This window comes from Sycon ciliatum, chromosome 8 (genome assembly GCF_964019385.1).
Source record: "Sycon ciliatum chromosome 8, ocSycCili1.1, whole genome shotgun sequence".
In the NCBI taxonomy this organism is placed as follows: domain Eukaryota; kingdom Metazoa; phylum Porifera; class Calcarea; order Leucosolenida; family Sycettidae; genus Sycon; species Sycon ciliatum.
The window spans coordinates 19,840,995-19,863,147 of record NC_088650.1 but is presented as its reverse complement, the minus strand read 5'-3'; the positions used below and the strand labels follow the sequence as shown (position 1 = coordinate 19,863,147).

General features: G+C 46.7%; 2 protein-coding genes across 2 annotated transcripts; one reads left to right on the top strand and one right to left on the bottom strand.

Moving 5' to 3' along the window:
• Positions 1–7,173: 7,173 nt before the first annotated feature.
• On the top strand, positions 7,174–9,572 carry LOC135822257 (cytochrome P450 4F11-like). Its single transcript, XM_065334983.1, has one exon. The coding sequence runs from the start codon at positions 7,337–7,339 to the stop codon at positions 8,870–8,872; it is 1,536 nt and encodes a 511-aa protein (XP_065191055.1). The 5' UTR covers positions 7,174–7,336; the 3' UTR covers positions 8,873–9,572.
• A 1,606-nt stretch (positions 9,573–11,178) lies between these two features.
• LOC135822254 (calcium/calmodulin-dependent protein kinase type II alpha chain-like) lies at positions 11,179–21,824 on the bottom strand. Its single transcript, XM_065334979.1, has 5 exons — positions 20,763–21,824; positions 19,470–19,704; positions 18,033–18,164; positions 16,450–16,584; positions 11,179–11,681 (listed from the first exon to the last, which is right to left on the bottom strand). Exons 1-4 carry the CDS (start codon positions 21,689–21,691, stop codon positions 16,453–16,455), a joined length of 1,428 nt encoding a protein of 475 aa, XP_065191051.1. The 5' UTR covers positions 21,692–21,824; the 3' UTR covers positions 11,179–11,681; positions 16,450–16,452.
• Between the last annotated feature and the right edge of the window lie 329 nt (positions 21,825–22,153).

The window sequence follows — 22,153 nt, the reverse complement described above, 5'->3', positions numbered from 1 at the left end:
TGCGGGGGAGTGTAGCATGCCATCCCTTACACTTTCCAGCTCAGGGTTACCCTCGCTACCAATGGACGAAATTTCAGGGTCACAGCTTGCGCAACGGCTTTGTCCTGTTCGAATGGCCACTCGACATACTCAGCACAAATTTTCTATTGCATGCATGCACAAAATGTTCAACTTTCGTATTTTTGGCGACTTTACCACCGTCGTGGAGGCTGGTTGGTGAGGAGCAGGTAGCCATCCATCCCTTGTGGAATCAAACACATGGTTCCACAGTGTGGCTGATTCCGCAAGAGCCAGGTCCATACGAGAAACATTCGCTTTGTCTTTTGCCATCGAAGTAAGTCACTTTCCTTGTTCTCAGTGTTTTTTACGGTCAACGTTTCTGAGATTTTTGAATTATTCACTTTTCATTCTTTCATACTTTATTTCTTCATGTTCACTGCCTCACTTGCCTTCTGATCTGGAGAATGTGATGGAGGTGACTGTTGGTTACTGCCTGGTATAACGGTTGTCGTGCTGTTGCTGTATTTCCGTCCTGCTCGCGACGTTGTAGATCACAAACAATTTGAAATCACATGAATTGTACTTACCGTCGTGCGTGCGGTATTAGGAAACACTGTGCAGATTAGATCGTCGCAATGTATCTATATGTGTGTCTGGTCATCCTGTGCCACGCAAGAACTCCAACCAGACGCATTCGTCCTCGGCCCTGTTGATCGATTGTCCACTCGTCTTTCCTTGAAGAACGATCGATCAAAAAAAATCGAGCTCGAGGACTTTTTGCAAAAAAACGGCTGAAAAAAGGAAGAAAAAAGGGTGCTCAGAATGAGATTCGAGTACACAACCATGGTCCCAGCAGTTTATGTGGATGTCGCTCATAGATGCGCGATTTTGCGCAATGTGAGCAGAGAGCTAAGGCCAAGTAAGGGCGCGCTCACACTGCGACCATGAGCGCGCGTCCATGCGTCAGCAAAACGCAGAAACGTGGCAGTCGTGCTCACACTAGGCCTCGTACACGCGTAGACGTGAAGTTGTCACACAAACTTTACGAATTGCAGTTCCTATCCAAAAGAGTTCGTGCGTTTCCTAATAAAGTTGTGGCCCGTTTTGGATGTAATTTTTCGCATGTTGCATGCATGTTGGAGGAAGTGCCTCGTGGCTCGTAGTCTTGAAGTCGACGAAAATAATTCATACAATCAGGTAGGTTTGAACTCTTGAGGGACTGCCGCTGACATCCAAGCGCTTTCGCTTTCCTGACCTCGTGGTCAGAGCAAGTGCCAGTGCAGTGGAAATTCCGGTAGTAGTTTCTTTCGTCTGTTGCCGAGATGAGAACTGTATTTTCCGATGATCTGTAACTGAAATGTCTTGAGGAATGGCATTCCATCATCGCAGAAAAGTAGAGAAAGATGATTTCCGAAACCGAAAAACCAGACCAAGCTGCCATCGTATTGAACGAGTGCACTGTAGGAATGGGTCACTGACCCGATCAACTGACAACGAAGCAACTACATAAACAAAAACAAAATGGACATCGTCCAAAAAGGGCAAAGAATGCATATGGCGGTGCGTGCGTGCAGGACCACAACTACAAAACTTTAAAAATGTGCAAATGTCGAGGATGACATCGACAGCCGCCGAGTTTCATAAATCAACACACCGGAATTTGAGAAATTGAACATACTTCAGGCCAGGTTGTACACAAATACGCTTCACGTCTACGATCATGTTGCCGCCAAGTCGTGGCACCCCCCTCCGGAGGTCGCGGTCACGATTTGAAACGTGGCCGCGACGTTTTGGTCAAGTTCATGCCGTTGCCATGCAACTTGGCCGCATGGCCGCATGGACGCTGGTTTTGGTCGCAGTGTGAGCGCGCCCTTAGCAGAGTTGCAGAACTACCATTTCTTAGTCAGTAAGATGTGTGAACTTATCAAGCATGTGTCTCCAGTCGCGTATTCGCCCCTACCCATGGCTTACTCTCGTTTGTTTCTAAATTCATTTACGTGGACACAACCCACGCACCCTCCCGTATGTTGAGCCCTCACCTAGCTAACAACTCAACAGGTACAAGTCATCCAATGTAGCATAGCTTTCCAGTCCTTTGTTAGAGTCCTCTCCTAGTGTTCAGTTGTGGGCGTCTTTGCTTCTTGTGCAAGCTCAAGTGTTCATGCATGAATCCCTCTTCTGTTTGTATCAGGGAGTAGTACAATACCGTATGTACAATACCGTATTGTACGACTCCCTTATTGATTGTACAGCCACGACGTGCTTGATGTCTGTCGCGCGCTGCACATCGCAGTGCGCACGTGCGTAGCGCACGGGCGTACTACAGTACTCATTCTTATTTTAATTCTTCTCAAGAGTTTTGCCAAGTCAGTCAGTCAGTAGTGATTTCCTCTCTCGTTTCCTCTCTCGCTGTTCTGCGTGTTAAGAAATCAATGTTTCATTGCTTTTGAGATTGCAACCATCGGCAGCACGAGATTATACCGGTAGTTTGATAATCTGACATTCTTGACTGGTGAGGAGGGGGGGGGGGGGAGTAAAACTCTTTCTCATTTCTGTCACAGCATTCTTTCATTCCTCTTACATAGATTTCCTGCCATTGCTTCTTGTAAAACATGATGCTTACTTACTCGGGAACGTACCATCTTATTATTGTATCTGCGGACTTGGCCTTGTACACTTTGCAGCGGTACACTATGTGCACTATGTGTTCGGGAGCATTATTATGAAGCGGTGGGTAACACTACAACCATCTCACGACTTGATGCTGCTTGTTACTACATAGTTGTGAAATCCCTTTGCAATGCAGACGAGAATTATAATAAACCTTCGCAAAAAAGTGTCAGCATCGATGCAATCCCCACAGTCAAGTAAAGCCAATTTAGTAACCGAACGTTTTCGTTTCCTAGGCCCTTCTCATCATAGGTAAGTACAGGGAATAATGGAAAAATGTCAAAATACAGAAACTTACAGAGCTAAAGCACACGCATAGATCGAGAACCTCACGCTATACGGCTATCAAGACTGGCAGGCTCCGGCGGATTATGCTCGCGAAATCATGGAATTATGCTTTCTTGGATTCTCGCATTATGCTCGCAAAATCCTCATATTTTGCTTTGGCGCGCGGCGATACATGTACATGTATATATTCACTTGTTGTACTTATGGCGCCTCAAAGTTCGGAAAATTGTGCGTTTCTCATACTTGCAAGTGGCCATAAGTACAACAAAATGTTACACGAATATCTCCATACCAAGGTGTCTATGCATACTTGAGATCAAATGGAAAAGAGAAAACCGTTAATACTCTTCTATTCATTTGTTGACTTCTTTTGTAAAAAGATATTTTCATTGCCAAATCACTGTAGTTGGAGTTACCTTTGAATATTTATTATCATGTTCAACTTTCTTCAGAATCGATTTTCATGTCACTATCATCAGTGGAATATCGTGACTGAAGTGAAGGCAAGCCAAGGAAAACAATGAGCTTTGTGTACCCATTCGACTTTGTTGATGTGATGACGGCAGAGTTAAATTGTACATGTAGTTCTATTTATTGCCAGTTTATTGAAATTGTTGTCTCCGCGGCGTTGATTCAAACAGGTGTTTAAAGTGTGACTCCGGAAAATACCGTTTGGATAATAAGAAGAGCACAATTCGCAGCGTGCCTGGTTAGCTTTGTGACATTGTGTGGCTCTGGTAATTTCAGTGCTTTTCGGTCAGAATCTATCAGCTTGTCAAACATTATCCTCCATGGCCTGTTATGCGGAAAACATCATGGTTTCCATGATAATTGTTTCAAGTTTCACTGCTTTTGTATTGACCTCTAGGCAGATTATAAGCAATCAACAATCTTTTTGGTTTTCCAAAATTCCACTTTTGTGAATCCCGACTTTTCCAGGCAGCAACACCCGACCCGCCGCCCAGCTCGAGTCGCGGGTCTACCCCGATCCATTCCGTATAATTATGTGCATCATACAATTATCATGATTATGTGCATACCATGTACATGTACAATTTTTATTCTATTAATTTTCTTATTTTTTCACTCGTTTTGGGTTTAAAGGGGAAGTTAAGTTAAGTTAAAGGGGAAGTTAAGTTAAGTTAAAGGGGAAATTAAAGGGGAAGTTAAGGCAAAAATTAAAATTTCACCAGTTGTAGTCTTCGGGGTGCTGAGTCGAATGGTCGTGGTCCGAGGAAGCTGAGACGCTCCCTTCCTACTTGAATCCCAATCGAACTCGCGCACTTCCACCGAAACTGGGTGACTGCGCCCTACTAGATGGGGATTTGTATGCAAAATGTCACTAAAAGCGCCATTTCGTTATTATAAAAGCACGGATGACTGCGATTGGCCCATATGTTGTAGTCTTTTGGACGCTGAGTCGACTGGTTTTGGTCCGAAAAGGCTGCAATGCAGCGTTCTTCCTTTATTCCCAATCGAACATGGTTGAACAAGCGGTCACGTGCTCCTGCGTACGCCAGTCACCTGGTCACCGTGCCTGCAGGGTACAACTTACTAGCCTGTTTGACCTTTTTTGGGTGCAGTCCTGTCACTCGAGTTGAACTCGAGTTGAACCTTGGTGTGAAAGTTGTCGCCTGCTGGCGTGGTGACCAGGTGATTTGGGCACCCAGGAGCACGTGACCGCTTGTTCAACCATGTTCGATTGGGAATAAAGGAGGAACGCTGCATCGCAGCCTTTTCGGACCAAAACCAGTCGACTCAGCGTCCAAAAGACTACAACATATGGGCCAATCGCGGTCACCCGTGCTTTTATAAGAACGAAATGGCGCTTTTAGTGACATTTTGCATACAAATCCCCATCTAGTAGAGCGCAGTCACCCAGTTTCGGTGGAAGTGCGCGAGTTCGATTGGGATTCAAGTAGGAAGGGAGCGTCTCAGCTTTCTCGGACCAAGACCATTCGACTCAGCACCCCGAAGACTACAACTGGTGAAATTTTAATTTTTGCCTTAACTTCCCCTTTAAGGCAAGAATCAAAATTTTCTGCGATGCAGCGTTCCTCCTTTATTCCCAATCGAACATGGTTGAACAAGCGGTCACGTGCTCCTGCGTGCCCAAATCACCCGGTCACAGCGCCAGCAGGCGACAACTTTCGCACCAAGGTTCAACTCGAGTTCAACTCGAGTGACAGGACTGCATCCAAAAAAGGTCAAACAGGCTAGTAAGTTGTACCCTGCAGGCACGGTGACCAGGTGACTGGTGTACGCAGGAGCACGTGACCGCTTGTTCAAGCATGTTCAATTGGGAATAAGGGCCGAACGCTGCATCGCAGCCTTTTCGGACCAAAACCAGTCGACTCAGCGGCCAAAAGACTACAACATATGGGCCAATCGCGGTCATCCGTGCTTTTATAAGAACGAAATGGCGCTTTGAGTGACATTTTGCATACAAATCCCCATCTAGTAGGGCGCAGTTACCCAGTTTCGGTGGAAGTGTGCGAGTTCGATTGGGATTCAAGTAGGAAGGGAGCGTCTCAGCTTCCTCGGACCACAACCATTCGACTCAGCACCCCGAAGATTACAACTGGTGAAATTTTGATTTTTGCAATAACTTCCCCTTTAAGGTGTGAGCGGCCGTCGTGAGTTCCCTTCGGGAACGGACACGATAATTTACTTTTTTTAAAGGCTAAAATCAAAATTTCACCAGTTGTAGTCTTCGGGGTGCTGAGTCGAATGGTCTTGGTCCGAGGAGGCTGAGACGCTCCCTTCTTACTTTAATCCCAATCGAACTCGCGCACTTCCACCAAAACTGGGTGACTGCGCCCTACTAGATGGGGATTTGTATGCAAAATGTCACTAAAAGTGCCATTTCGTTCTTATAAAAGCACGGATGACCGCGATTGGCCCATATATTGTACTCTTTTGAACGCTGAGTCGACTGGTTTTGGTCCGAAAAGGCTGCGATGCAGCGTTCCTCCTTTATTCCCAATTGAACATGCTTGAACAAGCGGTCACGTGCTCCTGCGTACACCAGTCACCTGGTCACCGTGCCTACAGGGTACAACTTACTAGCCTGTTTGACCTTTTTTTGGGTGCAGTCCTGTCACTCGAGTTGAACTCGAGTTGAACCTTGGTGCGAAAGTTGTCGCCTGCTGGCGCTGTGACCAGGTGACTTGGGCTCGCAGGAGCACGTGACCGCTTGTTCAACCATGTTCGATTGGGAATAAAGCAGGAACGCTGTATCGCAACTTTCTCGGACCAAAACCAGTCGACTCAGCGTCCAAAAGAGTACAACATATGGGCCAATCGCGGTCAACCGTGCTTTTATAAGAACGGGCGAAATGGCGCTTTTAGGGACATTTTGCATACAAATCCCCATCTAGTAGGGCGCAGACACCCAGTTTCGGTGGAAGTGCGCGAGTTCGATTGGGATTAAAGTAGGAAGGGAGCGTCTCAGCTTCCTCGGACCACGACCATTCGACTCAGCACCCCGAAGACTACAACTGGTGAAATTTGGATTTTAGCCTAACCTTCCCCTTTAACTATTCACTGTCCCGACACATGGTGATGACTATGCTTCGCTTTGCCCGTAAAAGAGGCCTTTTCGATGTGCATAATCCTTGTACAATCATGTCACATGTAGATCTACTTTGCCAACGACCTGTGATTCGATGTACAGTACGAGTACGAGCAGTAATTGCAGTGCACTAGTGATCATACACGTAGATCTTCACAATCATGACACAGAAAGAAAATACTCAGTCAGACTGTGCAATACATTATCACTCCCTTAGTATTGACTCCCATAGATTATTGCTATGCCTAAGCAGTCAAATATTCCTGCATATTTCACTCCTTAGCTATCAGGGCTGTATTGACTGCTTATATTTGACTCCTTTTTAGAGATTGAACACAGGCTTTGGCTAGTCGTGATAAATCTAATATTGACTTCGTACTTGGTCAGTATAGGAAATAAAAACCTCGTAAAAGACCTCGGCTTTTATTTCCTATAATTATTATTGACCTAAAATACATGTATTAGATACGTACTGTCTACCATCGAGAGTCAAAACTGACACCATGATTGTATTGTAGATCTACCAGTGCACTGCAGTCACTCACATCTCAAAATTAAAAATAATTGAATTATTTTCTGTCAGTATTGCACAGTACCTGTAGTTGCAAGTGGTAGACTCGTGTGCGATAGAGCTCTAGTACTTGCCTGGTCTTCATTCATCAAAGGCAAAAGTCCCATGCGGGCATCGCGGCTTCCACGGTACACCGGTAGAAAGCAGAGAGGAAGCAAATAATTGGATGCCAGGCAAGGAAACTCTCCGTCGTAAACACTCGTAACTGGTATTCCCCTCGAGTTTCAAGTATCATGGTCAATGCCATTATTCAGGTTGCTGCCCTTCTCGCAATCTGCATCTCGTTCGTGAGATCCGGTGTTCTAAAATGGCTCCGCAACTATGTCAGGTGCCTGTATTACCTGCGCAAGCTACCAATGACCGTGAAGCCGATGTGGATCGCTGGTCACACCTGGTGGGCGCGTCCCGAGACCGCTGTAAAGAACATGATGGACAACTTTGAGCAGAACACCCCAGTACCAGCCGTGTCACGTTTTGATATGGCCCCGTTCACTCATTTCGCTCTAGTCGAGAAACCAGAAACGGTCGGCACAGTTTTGAGATCATCTGCACCAAAGAATCCGTACATATACTCATTTCTTGTGCCTTGGATTGGAGAGGGGTTATTGATCAGCAATGGGTCCAAATGGGCACGGAATAGGCGGTTGCTGACGCCAGCGTTTCACTTCAATGTACTGAAGGGATACGTGGACTGCTACAAGTCAGCTGTGGAGATTCTCGTTCAGAAATGGCAGGATGCTCTGGAAGCGAGTGATGGTGTGGAAGCACGCGTCCCAGTCTCCAAGGACATTCCTCTGCTGACGCTGGACGTAATACTTCGCTGTGCCATGAGCTATCAGTCCAATTGCCAGACGCAGGCCAATACGTACACAGATGCGGTCATGCAGCTGATCACCAAAGCACAAACACGCGGCCTCAACATTTTCCAGCATCCTGATTTGTTATACTACAACACGGCTACTGGCAAGCAATTCAAAGAGGCCTGCCACACAGCTCACGTCTACTCAGATGCCATCATCAAAGAGCGCAGAGAAGAACGCGCGGAAGGGCGGCATAACTCAGAGCACAACACAGACTTCCTGGACATTCTCTTGACGGCTGTAGACAGTAGTGGAGCAGGCCTTTCCGACATGGACATACGCAATGAAGTTGATACGTTTCTTTTTGAAGGTCATGACACAACTGCCTCGGCGGTCCAGTGGACGCTGTACTTCTTGTCTGCCGATTCAACCGTCCAGCAGTCTTGCCGTGAGGAAGCCATGGACATCTTCTGCACAGACGGCAATATAGCCAACCCAAACGTTACGTATCAATCACTTCAATCTCTCACCTACATTGAACAAACCATCAAGGAAGCCATGCGTTTGGCTACAACCGTGCCTCTCATCTTTCGCAAGCTGAATGAGGATGTTCAGATTGGCGGGTACTTGGTACCGGAAGGAGCTTGGGTTCTCATCAACCTATGGGCACTGCATCACAACCCGGAGTACTGGCAGGATCCGATGAAGTTTGATCCTTCGCGATTTGACGCCGAGCCGCAGACGTCAGCCCAGCGGCCAGTGTTCTCCTACGCGCCATTCAGCGCAGGTCCACGAAACTGCATCGGGCAGAACCTGGCCATGGAAGAGATGAAGGCTACCATAGCTATTCTACTGCTCAATTTCCAGTTCTCACTCCCCGAGGATATGTGCAACATGGAACAGCACATCTACGCTATCAATCGTCCCAAATCTCCAATCGAGTTGATCGTCAAACCATTGCTCGCTTGATTGGATGCTGCACTTGTCGATATTGGTAGTTCTCCTCCATGGTTACACTGAATGAGCCTCGGTTCTCTACAGGCTATGCTTGGATTTATAGAACTTCTGGGACACTTGCTATGCGTGGTAGTACAGAATCAGAGTTAGCCGTTGGTTGCTAAAGAAGGCAACATGCACACTGCTAGCTGAGAGACCGATGCCAGTGTGAGATGGCTCAGATCCTCCCCCCACCCCCCCCCCCCCCGATTATTAAAATTATTTCAGATGTTGGAGTTGAGATGAACCGGCAGCATGCTGAGTCTGTATCTCAGCTCATGCCGAATAGCTTGAATCAGAGCGAGAAGCTCTGATTCACCCAAGAGCTGCAGCATAACCATCCCCTTCTGCAATCTGTGTTCTACTTGAAAAGTTATTTACACCACATTGGAGAAGAATCAATAATAAGTATTCTATTTGAAGTCACAGATTCGTAGCTGAAATTACTCTTTTGATGATGAAAATCAACCTGGTGCACTTTTTTATCGAATTGCTGGTAACCACTTGTAAATTGGAGATATGTGTCCTTGTTTTAGAATTTTTCTTATTGATTTTCAACCTAGCTTGATTGGCACAGTGATTATTGATGTTCTCAGGTTTCTTGCTTAGACCATGATCGTATTCAGGATTGTGTTAGCCAGATAGGCAGCTGAATCCGGTGCTGTGAAAGGAGTTCAGTGTTTGCCGTTGTACGTGTGTTCACGTGTGGGTGTGTGTGTATGTGTACGCCTGTGTGTTCATGTGTGTGTGTGTGTGTGTGTGCGTGTCATATTACTGTTCATGACTGTCATGTATCCTATTTGAATAGAGCACGGTGCCGCAAATTGGTCGACGTGGCTCACTTTGCGTGCATGCAGGGACTGCCGGTCACTTGAGCAGAGCTGGAGCATGGGAACATCATACGTTTTGCCGGAACTCTTTGCGTTCCTGATGCGCACACTCGTCTCTGTTCTGCAAAGATGTGCAAACAGCGTTGGTATTCTGCAGACTATACGGGCACTTTAAACATAATGCATACTGAGCTGGTAACCAAGCAGGTAGTAGTAAAATACAGGTTTTGATTATGATTCTGTACTTGACTTTGTACAAGCAGTACTAGTGAAATCCAGACGCGTCACTTAAGTACGCGCCGGGCATTGTGCAGCCCTAGACCTGAGAGCACTGGGCTGCGAAATGGTGGAAGGCGCACGCTTGAACGATGTGACTGGATTTCACTGCGCAGCACTGTGCAAATCCATGCAGTGCCGTGCGCTCAATGAAGTTGAGTATTGGGCTAGTGTTCAACGTCAGTACACTCCCTTCTTCACCATTCACAGCTGTGCATGTCGACGCCCGTGTAACGCAACGCTGCAGAGCTGCGTGGAACGTATCACTGTCGATCAGAGAACCCAGAAATGAGTAGCTTCAACGTGCTGGAGATGACTACTAAGCTCAGATACACTTCCCTTATATTTATAACGTTACAACTTACAAGTACATGTACAGGGGACATCATAGCCCAAGCTCTTGCATACTGCCAATCAACACTCACCCCGGGGCACATCGAATAAAAACAGGTGCCATGTTTCGGTACAAGAAACAATGATTTTCACATAACAGGACAACAAACCGCTCCAGGTGACGTGGGAGGACAACACTCCGACCAGAAATGTACTACACACACAAACTTAGTCACATAGGCATGTCCGTGCTTGTGCATTAATTACAAATCCAACCTTGGACTGCGATACAGATAACCTACACACACTCAACAGATTCTCTCAGCCAAGCATGCTGCTGAAAAATAAGGACAAGAAATATAAAAGTAGAACAAAGTGTATTTCATGCATTCTTTTTCCACAATTCCTGGTTAACACATGCACACATTTGGATACATGAGCACAGAGCACATAGGTCATGTGTCAAAGCAAACACGCCAGAGTACAATGTATGCCCGTCCAAGCAACTCTGCAAGTGTACTGGATGAACTAAAGCACACTCACTTTTCCCTTATACTACGTGGTAGATCTACGACCGAAAGCAAACAATAATATCTGAATGAAATAGGTCAAGACTCGCCCCAGGTAAGCACATACACACACACACACACATACACACACACATACACACACGCACATGTGTGTTCCCTCCCACACACACGTGCACGTGTGCATACACACAGGCACGCACACATGATGCATGATTGTACATGTCAACTAGATATACCACAAGCACACATGTGTGCATCCACGCACACTCTCCCACAGAACATGCGCACAAACAGAGCACATTCCAGAGGCTAATCTTGGCATACTGCGAGTCCCACAGATTGCACAAACAGTGAAGAACAAACCATACAATGTCATGTTAAAACAGAACAATACCTCGCAGTGGGAGAAGTATTATGCTGCCGGAAGTCTGAATGTGACGGCAAAATGGACATGTTCTGTCTCTTCGCTTCTTGTCTCTAGGTTAGTTGTACACGACTTCATAGCTGGTCTAGAAATATTATGATTATTTAGTCAGGCCTGGTCATGATGCATCGTTTCAGAACACAACAAACCAAAAAAATGGTAACAATCAAAACGGTGAACAAAAGACAGAGAGAGGGAGAGAGAGCTAGTATGAATAGAACGAGAAAATCACCGGTCCGTCATGGCTACATCATCTTAGTAATGTGAACTAACCAGTAGGACTTGCCATGGGGATTTCGTCAGCCAATCATTCAGCCATACCATTATAATTGAAAGTGATGTTGGGAAGTCGAGGGCATCAGTACTTTCCGAGCTGCTCGCAGGTGCAGCTGCAGACCATGTAAGAAACGACAGCCGCAGTACAAGTATACACAGGTTACTTATCATTTCACAGCCAGGTTTCACTACAGTCTGGGCTGCATCCAGCACGGGTTCCAGGGGTTCCGGGGAATCCCCTAAATTTTGTAAGTGTACTACTGGCAACCATATGCCTGTCCATGTACATGTATCAGCTATTCACTGTTTTGACTATACTGGTGTTAGTGGACAGTATTTATAGCATAACTTGTAGTTCTTTGGTCCTTTTGTCTTACCGTAAAACCTGTAACTAACGACCATCGTGACTAGCGACCGGCCTGGTACTTCCGACCACTTCATCAGGCACGGACGGTCTCACATTCAAAATGCACTGTGACTAGCGACTACCTGCTGAACGCGACCAGCGACCGCCTTTTCTTGTCCCAATGTCGAATTTTGACCTGTAACTAGCGACCGCGATGTAGGAAATCAAACATTGCTCGAAGCTCCTTCTCGAAATGTTGATGATTTTCCATGGTCCTGAAAGGACTGTTTCGATACTACAGCTGGACAAATGAACGCAGTCTCATTTTGACTGTGGAATCAGTGTGGACTGCACTACACCTGTCATTATTTCAAGTGCTGTCAGGAACAAACATGATAGGAAACGTCTTGGAGAGCGCATCCAAAGCGCTCTTTGATCGATGTTACTACTCGAAGGAGAAACTAAGACTGAGAGCGGCTCTCTGTCAAAGTGCAATCACACAGCTCAGTCGACGTCATCAGGTCACCATGGTCACACTGACAGTCTGTGCTGGCTAGCTAGCATATGTACTCACCTGCACGGAACACAGGCCAGGATACGATGGCGGATACTATTACTATAGTCTTCAGTGAAGGTGCGAAAACTCGCAACATCGCCGCATCACGTACATGTAGATCGAGTACTGGTACACACCAGCGCAAAGAGAAGCTTCAACAGGGAACTCTAGACTCCTAGGATCCTGGCTTCAGAAGTACATGTAGGAGCTGAATTTTTAGAATGTCTGCAATAAAACTTGATTTTCTCTCTCTCCAAGTGTTGTATGGTCTGAAAGAAGAATGTCAGTGCGCAAGTGGCGGGGGATTGTATTATCTGCATTTTGATATACATAATGGGATCCGTATATGGTCACGCGGTGCAAACCTCTAACTAAAGACCACCTGCCACTAAAGACCACTTTTCCGGGCACCAGGGGGTGGTCGGTAGTCACAGGTTTTACTGTATCTAGAAATGAATTATATTTGTTATATCCCGACAAAGTGAGGCAGATCCCGGGATTTTGCATTGACGATCCCGAACAAACACTGTCAGTACTTGGCAAGTATGTCTGTCTACCACCTGTATAGAAATCATGCATCGGAAGTAGACATACTGGGCCAAAACAAAAAATAAGCTTGTTTCGGGTCGGCAACCCCTCGAAAAGGAGACTCGGTCGGCCGGAATGAAACTTTTTTTTAATACTTTTTTTGGTTCATCAATCGTTGTGTTATTGGATGAACAAGAGCACCTACACAATCATGTACATGCATGTACACATGTATGCCAGGATGTACATGTCTCATGCCTTCATGGCAAGGATCAATGCCACAGTTGATTGACTGTTCTTCTACAGCAGTATTCCTGTCGTCCTACATTCTGAAAAATCAAGCAAAACGTTTGAGTGCTTGCAGCTCCGGTACTAGTATACTAGCTCGTATCGACCCCGGAGTGTTTCGAGCCGATAGCTGAGAATCTCGGCTACCTCGTCGGTAGTTTGATTGTTGAATTCGGTTGAGATTTGACGGAGTGATGACTCGTTTAGTGCACTTGCACACATGGCATTGCCACCTTTTGTATACATTTGGGACACAAAAAAAGGATCAGAATTTGGGGAAAAATGGCCCGGTCAGCCGACCCGAAACAAGGTCATTATTTGTTTTGGCCCAGTACATGAATCCCTTGAAAAGATGATATATCTGCTCAGACTCTGCATTTCAGACGTTGTCTTCACAGACCTTGTCCGACGAAAGTTGGTGTTCAAGTTCACAACAACCGTAAACAGCCTACCCCAGTAAGCACTGGCTCACTATTTGATTACAGTCAGACCTCGCTTAACCGCATACATCCGTTTTCCACAAAAATATCCGGATAGGCGAGGGAACCGGATAATCGAACACACATACTGTGTGGATGCATGACATATGCTGTAAATCGGTAACCAACGATTTCCTTCTGGATGGCGAGGGATCCGGATAAAAGAGGACCGGATAAGCGAGGTCTGACTATACCAACTTGCGCTTTCTCAGCCATTCAGGGACGGATAAGAATAAAGTACAGTGAGGATCTCAAAACCTTTGACTCGAACTTCTGCTCTTCCCCAAACATTGCCATTGAATGGGCCAAGTTTGAACAGCTACCTTAGCCCAACAACCCGGTCAAACAGTATAATGAGTGATCAACGGTCACCAGCAAGATCGTCTCGGCACTGAATGTGCAGACACTCGTTGAATTTGTTATTCCCTGCACGTGACCTTATCAAGCTTCAAATGTGGCAAGGAATAATCGCATGGGTCACACAATGCAGGATGTACAGTCCCCCCTTTTTAATCCAGCACTTTATAAACCAGCACCCTCTACAAACCAGCGTAACTCTCAGTTTCCAAAATGTCCTTTTCAAGCACATTGCAGCAGTAAATCAGATTTTCTAACCCAGCACAATCCCTAATCCAGCAGAATATCCGTAGCACAAAATGGTGCTGGATTAGGTGCTGGATTACAATGGGACTACTGTACAGTGGTGTTCAGGATATCTACAACTACCGTATTATCTCCATCACAAGCGCAGTCTCTTGTAGAAGCCCAGTCTCTATTATAAGCACACTCCAAAAGAGCTTCGAAGATATACAAGCGCAGTCTCCAATATAAGCGCAGGGCTGATAATGGAGAAATGCATGGTTCACGTCCATGCATTTTTTGACGTCCACAGTGTATCATACACAGATGTTATGGCGCAAGTCTGTGATTCCCGAGATAAAATTGATTTAAATTGTACAGACTCAGTGTACCAGGAGGTGCAAAACTGCATTCACGGTACCTGGTGGGAAATTGTGTGCTACTGGTACTTCAAAGTATACGAAAAATACTTGTACCAGTTGGTTGAAAAGTTATAAGCCCGGTCTCGAATAGAAGCCGCCCAGTCTCCAATATAAGCCCAGGGTCAGGACTGGTTGAAAAAATATAACCCCAGGGCTTATAACGGAGATAATACGGTATACGTGAGAGACAACATGCCACTTTCCAATGAATGATGGACTGTAGGTCCGTTGTTCAGAGTTCCTGGTGTTGTTGTTGTTACTTTATTTTACTGCACCAGAATGACAGGCAGTAGAATGAACGCCTTCTCACTAGACCAGGTCTAGTTCTCACAAATGATGAAGTACCCGTGTTCACTTGGCTTGTCATCACCGTTAAGATCTAGTACAAATACCATGGAACAAACCCTGGCTCTTCGTTTCCCATGGTGCCCACAGCATATTGGCAGCACTTTCCTCTTTCACTAAGTGACCGTCACTTGATGTAGGAGGTGGAGAATGCATTATTGATGGCATGAATTGATTGTACTACATAATCATTGGCTAATTGCCTACTACAAGGTGAAGGCAATTAACCATTGTCTTCGCTACCTTGCCTGAACACCATGACACTGGGATACTTTTGCCACCCGTCTACCTGCTCCCAAATTGTCCAAATACCTGGCCACATTGCCTCCAGACCGTTTGTTAGAAGAGAGGGAAAACCCCACCGTGTGTTGATCAGTGAGACAGACTTTGGTACAACAAATCAACTATCGCTGAATTTCTGATCAGCAATGCCATTTCTCCCAAGGGGAAACGCCGCAGCTCCAAGTAGTGGTCTATACACCTAAAATCCCAACCCTCACTCAGGGCGGATTTCTATTGGACTACTATTCAGAACGTTTACAGGCTGAAATAGAAGAAATCACAAGGAAACGAGTTATGAAGCAACTATCCACGACTGTAGCAAGATAATAAGCAGTCACCATGTGCAGTCGTGTTACAGACATGGATAGTTGCTTCATAGCTCGTTTCCTTGTGATTTCTTCTATTTCGATTATATTTACTGGCTCAGTATCCGAGTTACCTACAAAAAAAGGATCTACTTGAGTTCACAGTGAAAGTGTGAAAGGCCTAGGTGCACCTGTCAGCCTCACCCATGTTCTACCCCAGTTGACAAGGGCACACCAGCAGCATATGCAGTAAACCTGTAAAGGAGACCGCTCGGATACGACGACCACCTGTCCTAGAAGACCACTGGAACCAGGAACAAGGGATGTTATTTCCAGTCAAATGACCCTGGATGCGAAGACCCGTGACCTGAGCAGTCACCTTAGACATGTTTCACTGTGGTTGAAATGCATGTAAGTTAGTTAGAGAAGTTTCTCTCCAAGCCTATACCATGGAGTTGTATAACCTTGGAGACGACACTAGCGACTGGGATGTGAGAGGATGAAGATGAGTTACGTTCCTGGACTGTCAATTCCAGTTGCTGTTGGCAAAGCACGTTTTCTAATGCATACTCCCATAATACATCATCAGTCAGGGTCACGGATGGGGAAAGCAGCTCAAGGCTGTGATTGCGGTCGTGTGTCCCAAAGACCACAGATCACGTAAGCTTTACAAATCCAGGTTGGAACTGCACATCATCGCCTTGTCTCATATGGTCTCCCTACATGTTAGGAACCTCGTGTCCACACTCACCAATTACACAGCAGTCGAGTCCTTGAGCACGGCCGAGCGATGTACTTGCTGACATTTCCACCTGCCGCTAACCTTCTTCCAGACGCGGCTCTCCATGTAGGAGCTGCTGGTTTGCAGGGCACCGGGCTTTGCCTCCTGCCATTGTGCACAAGCAAAAAACAGTTCCGTTCATTAGATGGGTTTAGCCGGGTGCATCCACTCTCATGAAACTTACGTACATGTGGTCACACCTATTTTTAATAAACAATAGAGTTTTTAAATGGTATCCTGTTAAATGAGAAACTTTGACAAAAATCATGCGGAGAATACAAGTGCATGTATACATGTAGTTGCGCTCAGTGAAATCTGATCCAGAGTTCAAAACTCACACCCTGGATCAGTTCCGATTACATCACTGTATTCGTACATGTATACGTTCAGCCGTGCCACTTCCAGGGCGTCAAGGGCCGTTCAAGTTGGGGGTGCCAAGTATGCGCCTTGGGTCAGATTTCACCGAGCACAACTGTACAACGATATCTGTAAGTAGTAAAACAGAGAGGTTCCAGGCTGCCCAAGAGAGTGCTCAATACCGAGAGGCAGAGCTAGTTCAAACAATATCAATACAATCAAGTAGTATGGAGTTTACGCAGTTAATCATGTCAGCATTGGAGGCGTTTGCATGGATTTGATCCGTGGTAATGAGCGTTTGCAACTGAGTACATACATGGAACATACAACAGTGCTCTCTCTCTCTCTCTCTCTCTCTCTCCGATCTCTCTCTCTCTCTCTCTCTCTCTCTCTCCGATCTCTCTCTCTCTCTCTCTCTCTCCGATCTCTCAATGGAATACGGTAGGGCAGCCAATGCATGCCGTCAACGTCATAATTATAGTCCCCACTATCTGAACAAGGGGGCTGGCTAGCAGAAAGGCAGGAGAGCAGTGGCAACATGGCTGAACCTGCATATATCTACATGTACGGAGAAAGCATAGTAAAACAGTAAAACCTGAGCGACCGCTCCAATATGGCCACAACCTACCCCACAAGACCACTACAACTACGACCAAGGGATGGTATTTTCATTCAAATGTCCCTGGATAAGAGGACCACTTGTGCACGGGGATCCCATTTGCTGGGTATCTTGACCTGCCGCCTTACACAGGTTTCAATGTAGAGTCAGAACCGGCCCATAGCCTGGTCCGTAAAACAGGTCCACACAGCTCAAGATTGGTCAAATAAGTATGTACGTGGGCCTCAAAATCTCTGCACTCTGTTGTGCAGCTCTCACTGCTGAAACATGGTCTCTACACTATGTTGTGCAGCTCTCACTGCAGAAAACATGGTCGGGTGGCTGTATGGGGAAAGTGGTGCAGCCAAAGACTGACCAGCCAAATCGGCTGCTATGCCCCTCACCTCTCTCCGTGCGCGCGAGGTGATGTCATTCACCTTTCACAACACCATCAATTATGGTGAAGGGAGAACATAGGTAAGTTTAGGTGAGTGGACACACCAGTGCCCCCGAAAGATAACGGCGATCTACCACAACACATATTTAGAAAACGGCACGCAGCAATACCAAAAAGGAACAAAACGCTCAGCCAAATCACCTGAAGTACGCATGAGTAGCTGATGAGGGCCACGCCGTCACTAACAACCTTCACTGACGGTGAGTTGAGGGTTGTGCGTGCAACCGCGGCCTTGTTGTAGTTGTCAAAGTAGAATTTGTGAAACTGCAGGCCCTGCAAAACACAGACAAACACCTTGCTTATTGCATGTGAAATTCCGTTCAATACAAAAACTATTCAATGTAGCCATTAGTTTGAGGGAAAAGATTCAAACGGAAAAAGCCAGAAGAAAAAATTGATTGTCACCACCATGAATACTATTCAATGTGTTTCTGTATGCAAGTCTCCACACAACACATGTATGACCTTCCCAGATTGGTGATGATGAGATGCAGGCAGTTAATGGCAGAGTTGTACCATGAGCACATCGAGAATCAAAACTGTGCAAGTCATGAGCTAAGCGTAAACTGGGATCTAAAATCGACTGGAGCACAGAGTGGTAGTATCCTTGAGGAAAGGTTATTCTTGACCTACCTACTACGCAGATGGAATATCAGTGGTTGGGTGGTGTGTGAGTGTGTGTGGGGTGGGAGATACACAGATATCACTTGTAGTGTGTGGGAGGGGTACATACTGTACAAGTGACATCATATCTACAAGTACATGTAATACATGTAGATCTGATGTCACTTGAAGGAGTGGGGGGGGGGGGGGGGGGGTGGGGAGGGTACACATATCTATTATCACTTGAAGGGTAGGGGAGGGAAAGGGGTACACAGACAGGGCCGTCGGAAGGTAATTTAGTGTGGTACGGTCAGCCATCTGAAGTACAATTTTCGCGTGAGATAGGGGTGGCTGAGCCGAAATGTTTTGGAAATTCAGAGCCCAAATCAGCGTATTTTATTGATTCACGGGGTACTTGGGGCAAGGAGTGGTACGATCAATACCGTAGTGACGTACCGTGTGCGACGCCCCTGACAGATCTAAATCAGATCTGTGTACCCTCCCCCCCCCCCCCCCCCCCAACCCATTCTAATATCACTTGTAGGTGGGCGGGCGCATGAGTGTTACGTAGTGGCCTCGAGAATAATTCCACAGGCACCTCTCATTGGTGAATTCACGCAAGTGCCAAGTGTGAGCTATCACAACTGGCATCATCGCCTGCAATATCGCACGTTCCCAAAATCATACGTTCAGGTTAGGAAAGATCCAGTGAGGGGAACGAAAGCGCAACGAAGATGAGCATGAGCTACGTCCGACGGAAATGCAACATGTTTCTGGATGATGCCTTATGAGCCTTGCCAGATTGTTGGTTCGAGAATTATTGCGTTGGAGCTAGGTGTCAGGTCGTTGAATATCTCAGTACTCGCTGTCAATTGTGTGCCTTGTTGTCACACTCGCTGAGTGTAAATGATGTGGTTACTTTGGTGAACAGTGCAACATGTTCTCCTTCTTCTTATCCATGATCATGTAGCGTACCTTGACAGTTTGCTGGCCTTGACCTGGTAGAATACTGATCATGTCTGGATCGCAAGTAGCACAGAAGTCGCTCCAAGAGCCTCTATCGACGGCACCGAGCAGCTGACGGGTTGCTCCGATCACCTCGTCGACAACGTCCTTTGGTGCAGCAGCGACAGCAGCAGCAGCACCAGCGTCCGTTGTCGACCTCTTGTCTATAGTTAGAGTTGAGATACGTTTTGTCACCATCGTAGTGCTAAATGGAAAAGTAGCACACACACGCGCGCACACACACAAACACACACACACACACACATACAAACACACATACAAACACACACACACGCACAAACACACACACAAACAAACACACAAAAACAAACACACACACACACATACACACACACACACACACACACTTTCTCTCTCTCTCTCACACACACACTCATGCATGTACACACACACACACACACACACACACACACACACACACACACACACACACACACACACACACACACACACACACATGGCCGGGTATGCACACGGTCACCCACCCACATCCGTGTGCACGCGTGCAAGCACACACACACACACACACACACACACACACACACACACACACACACACACACACACTCACACACTCACAAGCGCACACACACACACTCATAAGCACACACACACACCCTCACAAGCATGCACACACTCACAAGCGCACACACACACACTCACAAGCACACACACACACCCTCACAAGCACGCACACACTCGCATACACACATACATGTACACATACATGCACAATACTAAACTTAATGAACATGTGGCATGCAAGGAACTGACCAGAACTGAATTCAGGATTGTGATTGGATAATGTACCAGCACCACTGATGCACTTGCACTCTGCCCCTGAATCTAGCCTTCGGCTACAGGATATACTAGTACCCTTACAATTCGCTAGGACTCGAGTTTCTCGCTTGCGCGATCGCCAGGCAAAATGATTCTAACCCTACCATGTGGATGAACCTTTTGCGTATATGGTGATCATGGTAATGACTGTCATGACAGGAGTGTGGAGTTTAAGGCATTGGGAGTAGTTTACGTATTAAAAGGCATCGGAGTAGCTTTTTTGATATTTATTTTTACTATTAACACACCCCTACTGGGAAACATGTTGATGACAACATAAAACAAGACAAAGGGGATGTAGGGACGACGTGCCGATGTACTGAGAGCAACTCGAGCGACCGGCGGTCTCGGTCGCGCGGTGCAATCAGGTAGCATGCGGCTAATACAAGCTCTGGCACTTACAGGATTGCACCGACAAGCTTTCGCCGTGCGTTGAATCCCTTCAGACTCTCCGTGGTCTGCTGTCGGTGTACACCAGAGGCGATGCGGTCGCGCTGAGCAACCCACGGATGCTGTAGAGCCTGCTTGACAGAGATACGACGCGCCCCATTCAGCGACAGCATCTTGTCGATGAGATGTTTCGCCTCCTTGGTGACAGTATCCCACTCCGGGCTCGGGTAGTCGTACTTGCCTTTCTTGATCGTCTCGTACAGCTTGGTACGGCTGTCCTCCCAGAATGGCGGGTAGCCTACAAGTAAGATGTAGAGGATAACTCCCACTGCCCACACATCCACGCCCTTACCATACGGCTTGTGATTGAGGACCTCCGGTGCCAGATAGCCCGGGGTGCCAGCAAATCCGTACCAATGATCATCACCGCTGGGATTTATCTCAACTGCTAGTCCGAAGTCGGCCAGCTTCACATCGGCCCCGCGCTGTTTTGAAGCAAGCAGCAGATTCTCCGGCTTCAGATCCCTGTGCATTATCCCACGTTCATGACAGTAGGATAAAGCGTCCAGAACCTGCTGGATACAGTGACTGGCATCACGCTCGCTGTAGTACTCGCGAGCTACGATATCCTCAAACAACTCGCCACCGGTCACTAAGTCGAACACCATGTAGCGGGTTGCCGGTCCGGTAAACGTTTCGTTCAAGCGCACTATGTTGGGGTGAGCAAGACGCAAGCAAATCTTTTCCTCGCGGTCCAGCTTGGATAATTCTCTCTCCTTCATGTTGACCGTGTTGAAAATTTTCACAGCAAACTCACGTTTGTTTTCCTTGTGCTTACAACGTTTGACCACCGCGAACGCACCCTTTCCCAGGTCGTCCAAAAGGTCGTATATCTCATTGAATTTGACTACGGCGCTCTTACGGCGCACTGGCGATGCCATGATTGACCAGGACTAAGCTTCGCAGGCACCAAGACGAAGCTACGGCTATCCCAAGCTTCCACAACTAGTCAACTACAAAGTGCAATGGTACCGCAGCGCAGAGGGAGAAAAAAATATTGTGATGGCAACATTATCAGTACATGACAGTCGATAGTGAACTCACCCCCAACGTTGCAACGCCAACGGCACACGTACATGTAGACCTACACAGCATGCATGCGTTGTTGTAGCGACATTGTCATTGGTCTGATATCAGTGATCACCCTGTCTCACTCTCACAGTCTCAGTACTGACAGTAGCCTAGGTCTACAGTGTCTGTAATGTGCTAATGATGTAGATCTCGCATGTGAGAATGAGATCCTCGCGCCCCCTGTTTGTACAAGATCTACAGGTCCTTGTACCATGTGTAGATCTACCGGTACTTCGTAATCGTAGCATGGTACAGTGCGGGCAACTGAAATC

Bases quoted from the DNA above. Each gene is read 5' to 3' on its own strand.
- LOC135822257 (XM_065334983.1), top strand. From the start codon at position 7,337: ATGGTCAATGCCATTATTCAGGTTGCTGCCCTTCTCGCAATCTGCATC.
- LOC135822254 (XM_065334979.1), bottom strand. From the start codon at position 21,691: ATGGCATCGCCAGTGCGCCGTAAGAGCGCCGTAGTCAAATTCAATGAG. The intron at 19,705-20,762 runs GTAAGTGCCAGA...TTTTCCATTTAG, and splicing joins AAGCTTGTCGGTGCAATCCT to CACTACGATGGTGACAAAAC. The intron at 16,585-18,032 runs GTGATTTGGCTG...GCACAATGGCAG, and splicing joins GCTACTCATGCGTACTTCAG to GAGGCAAAGCCCGGTGCCCT.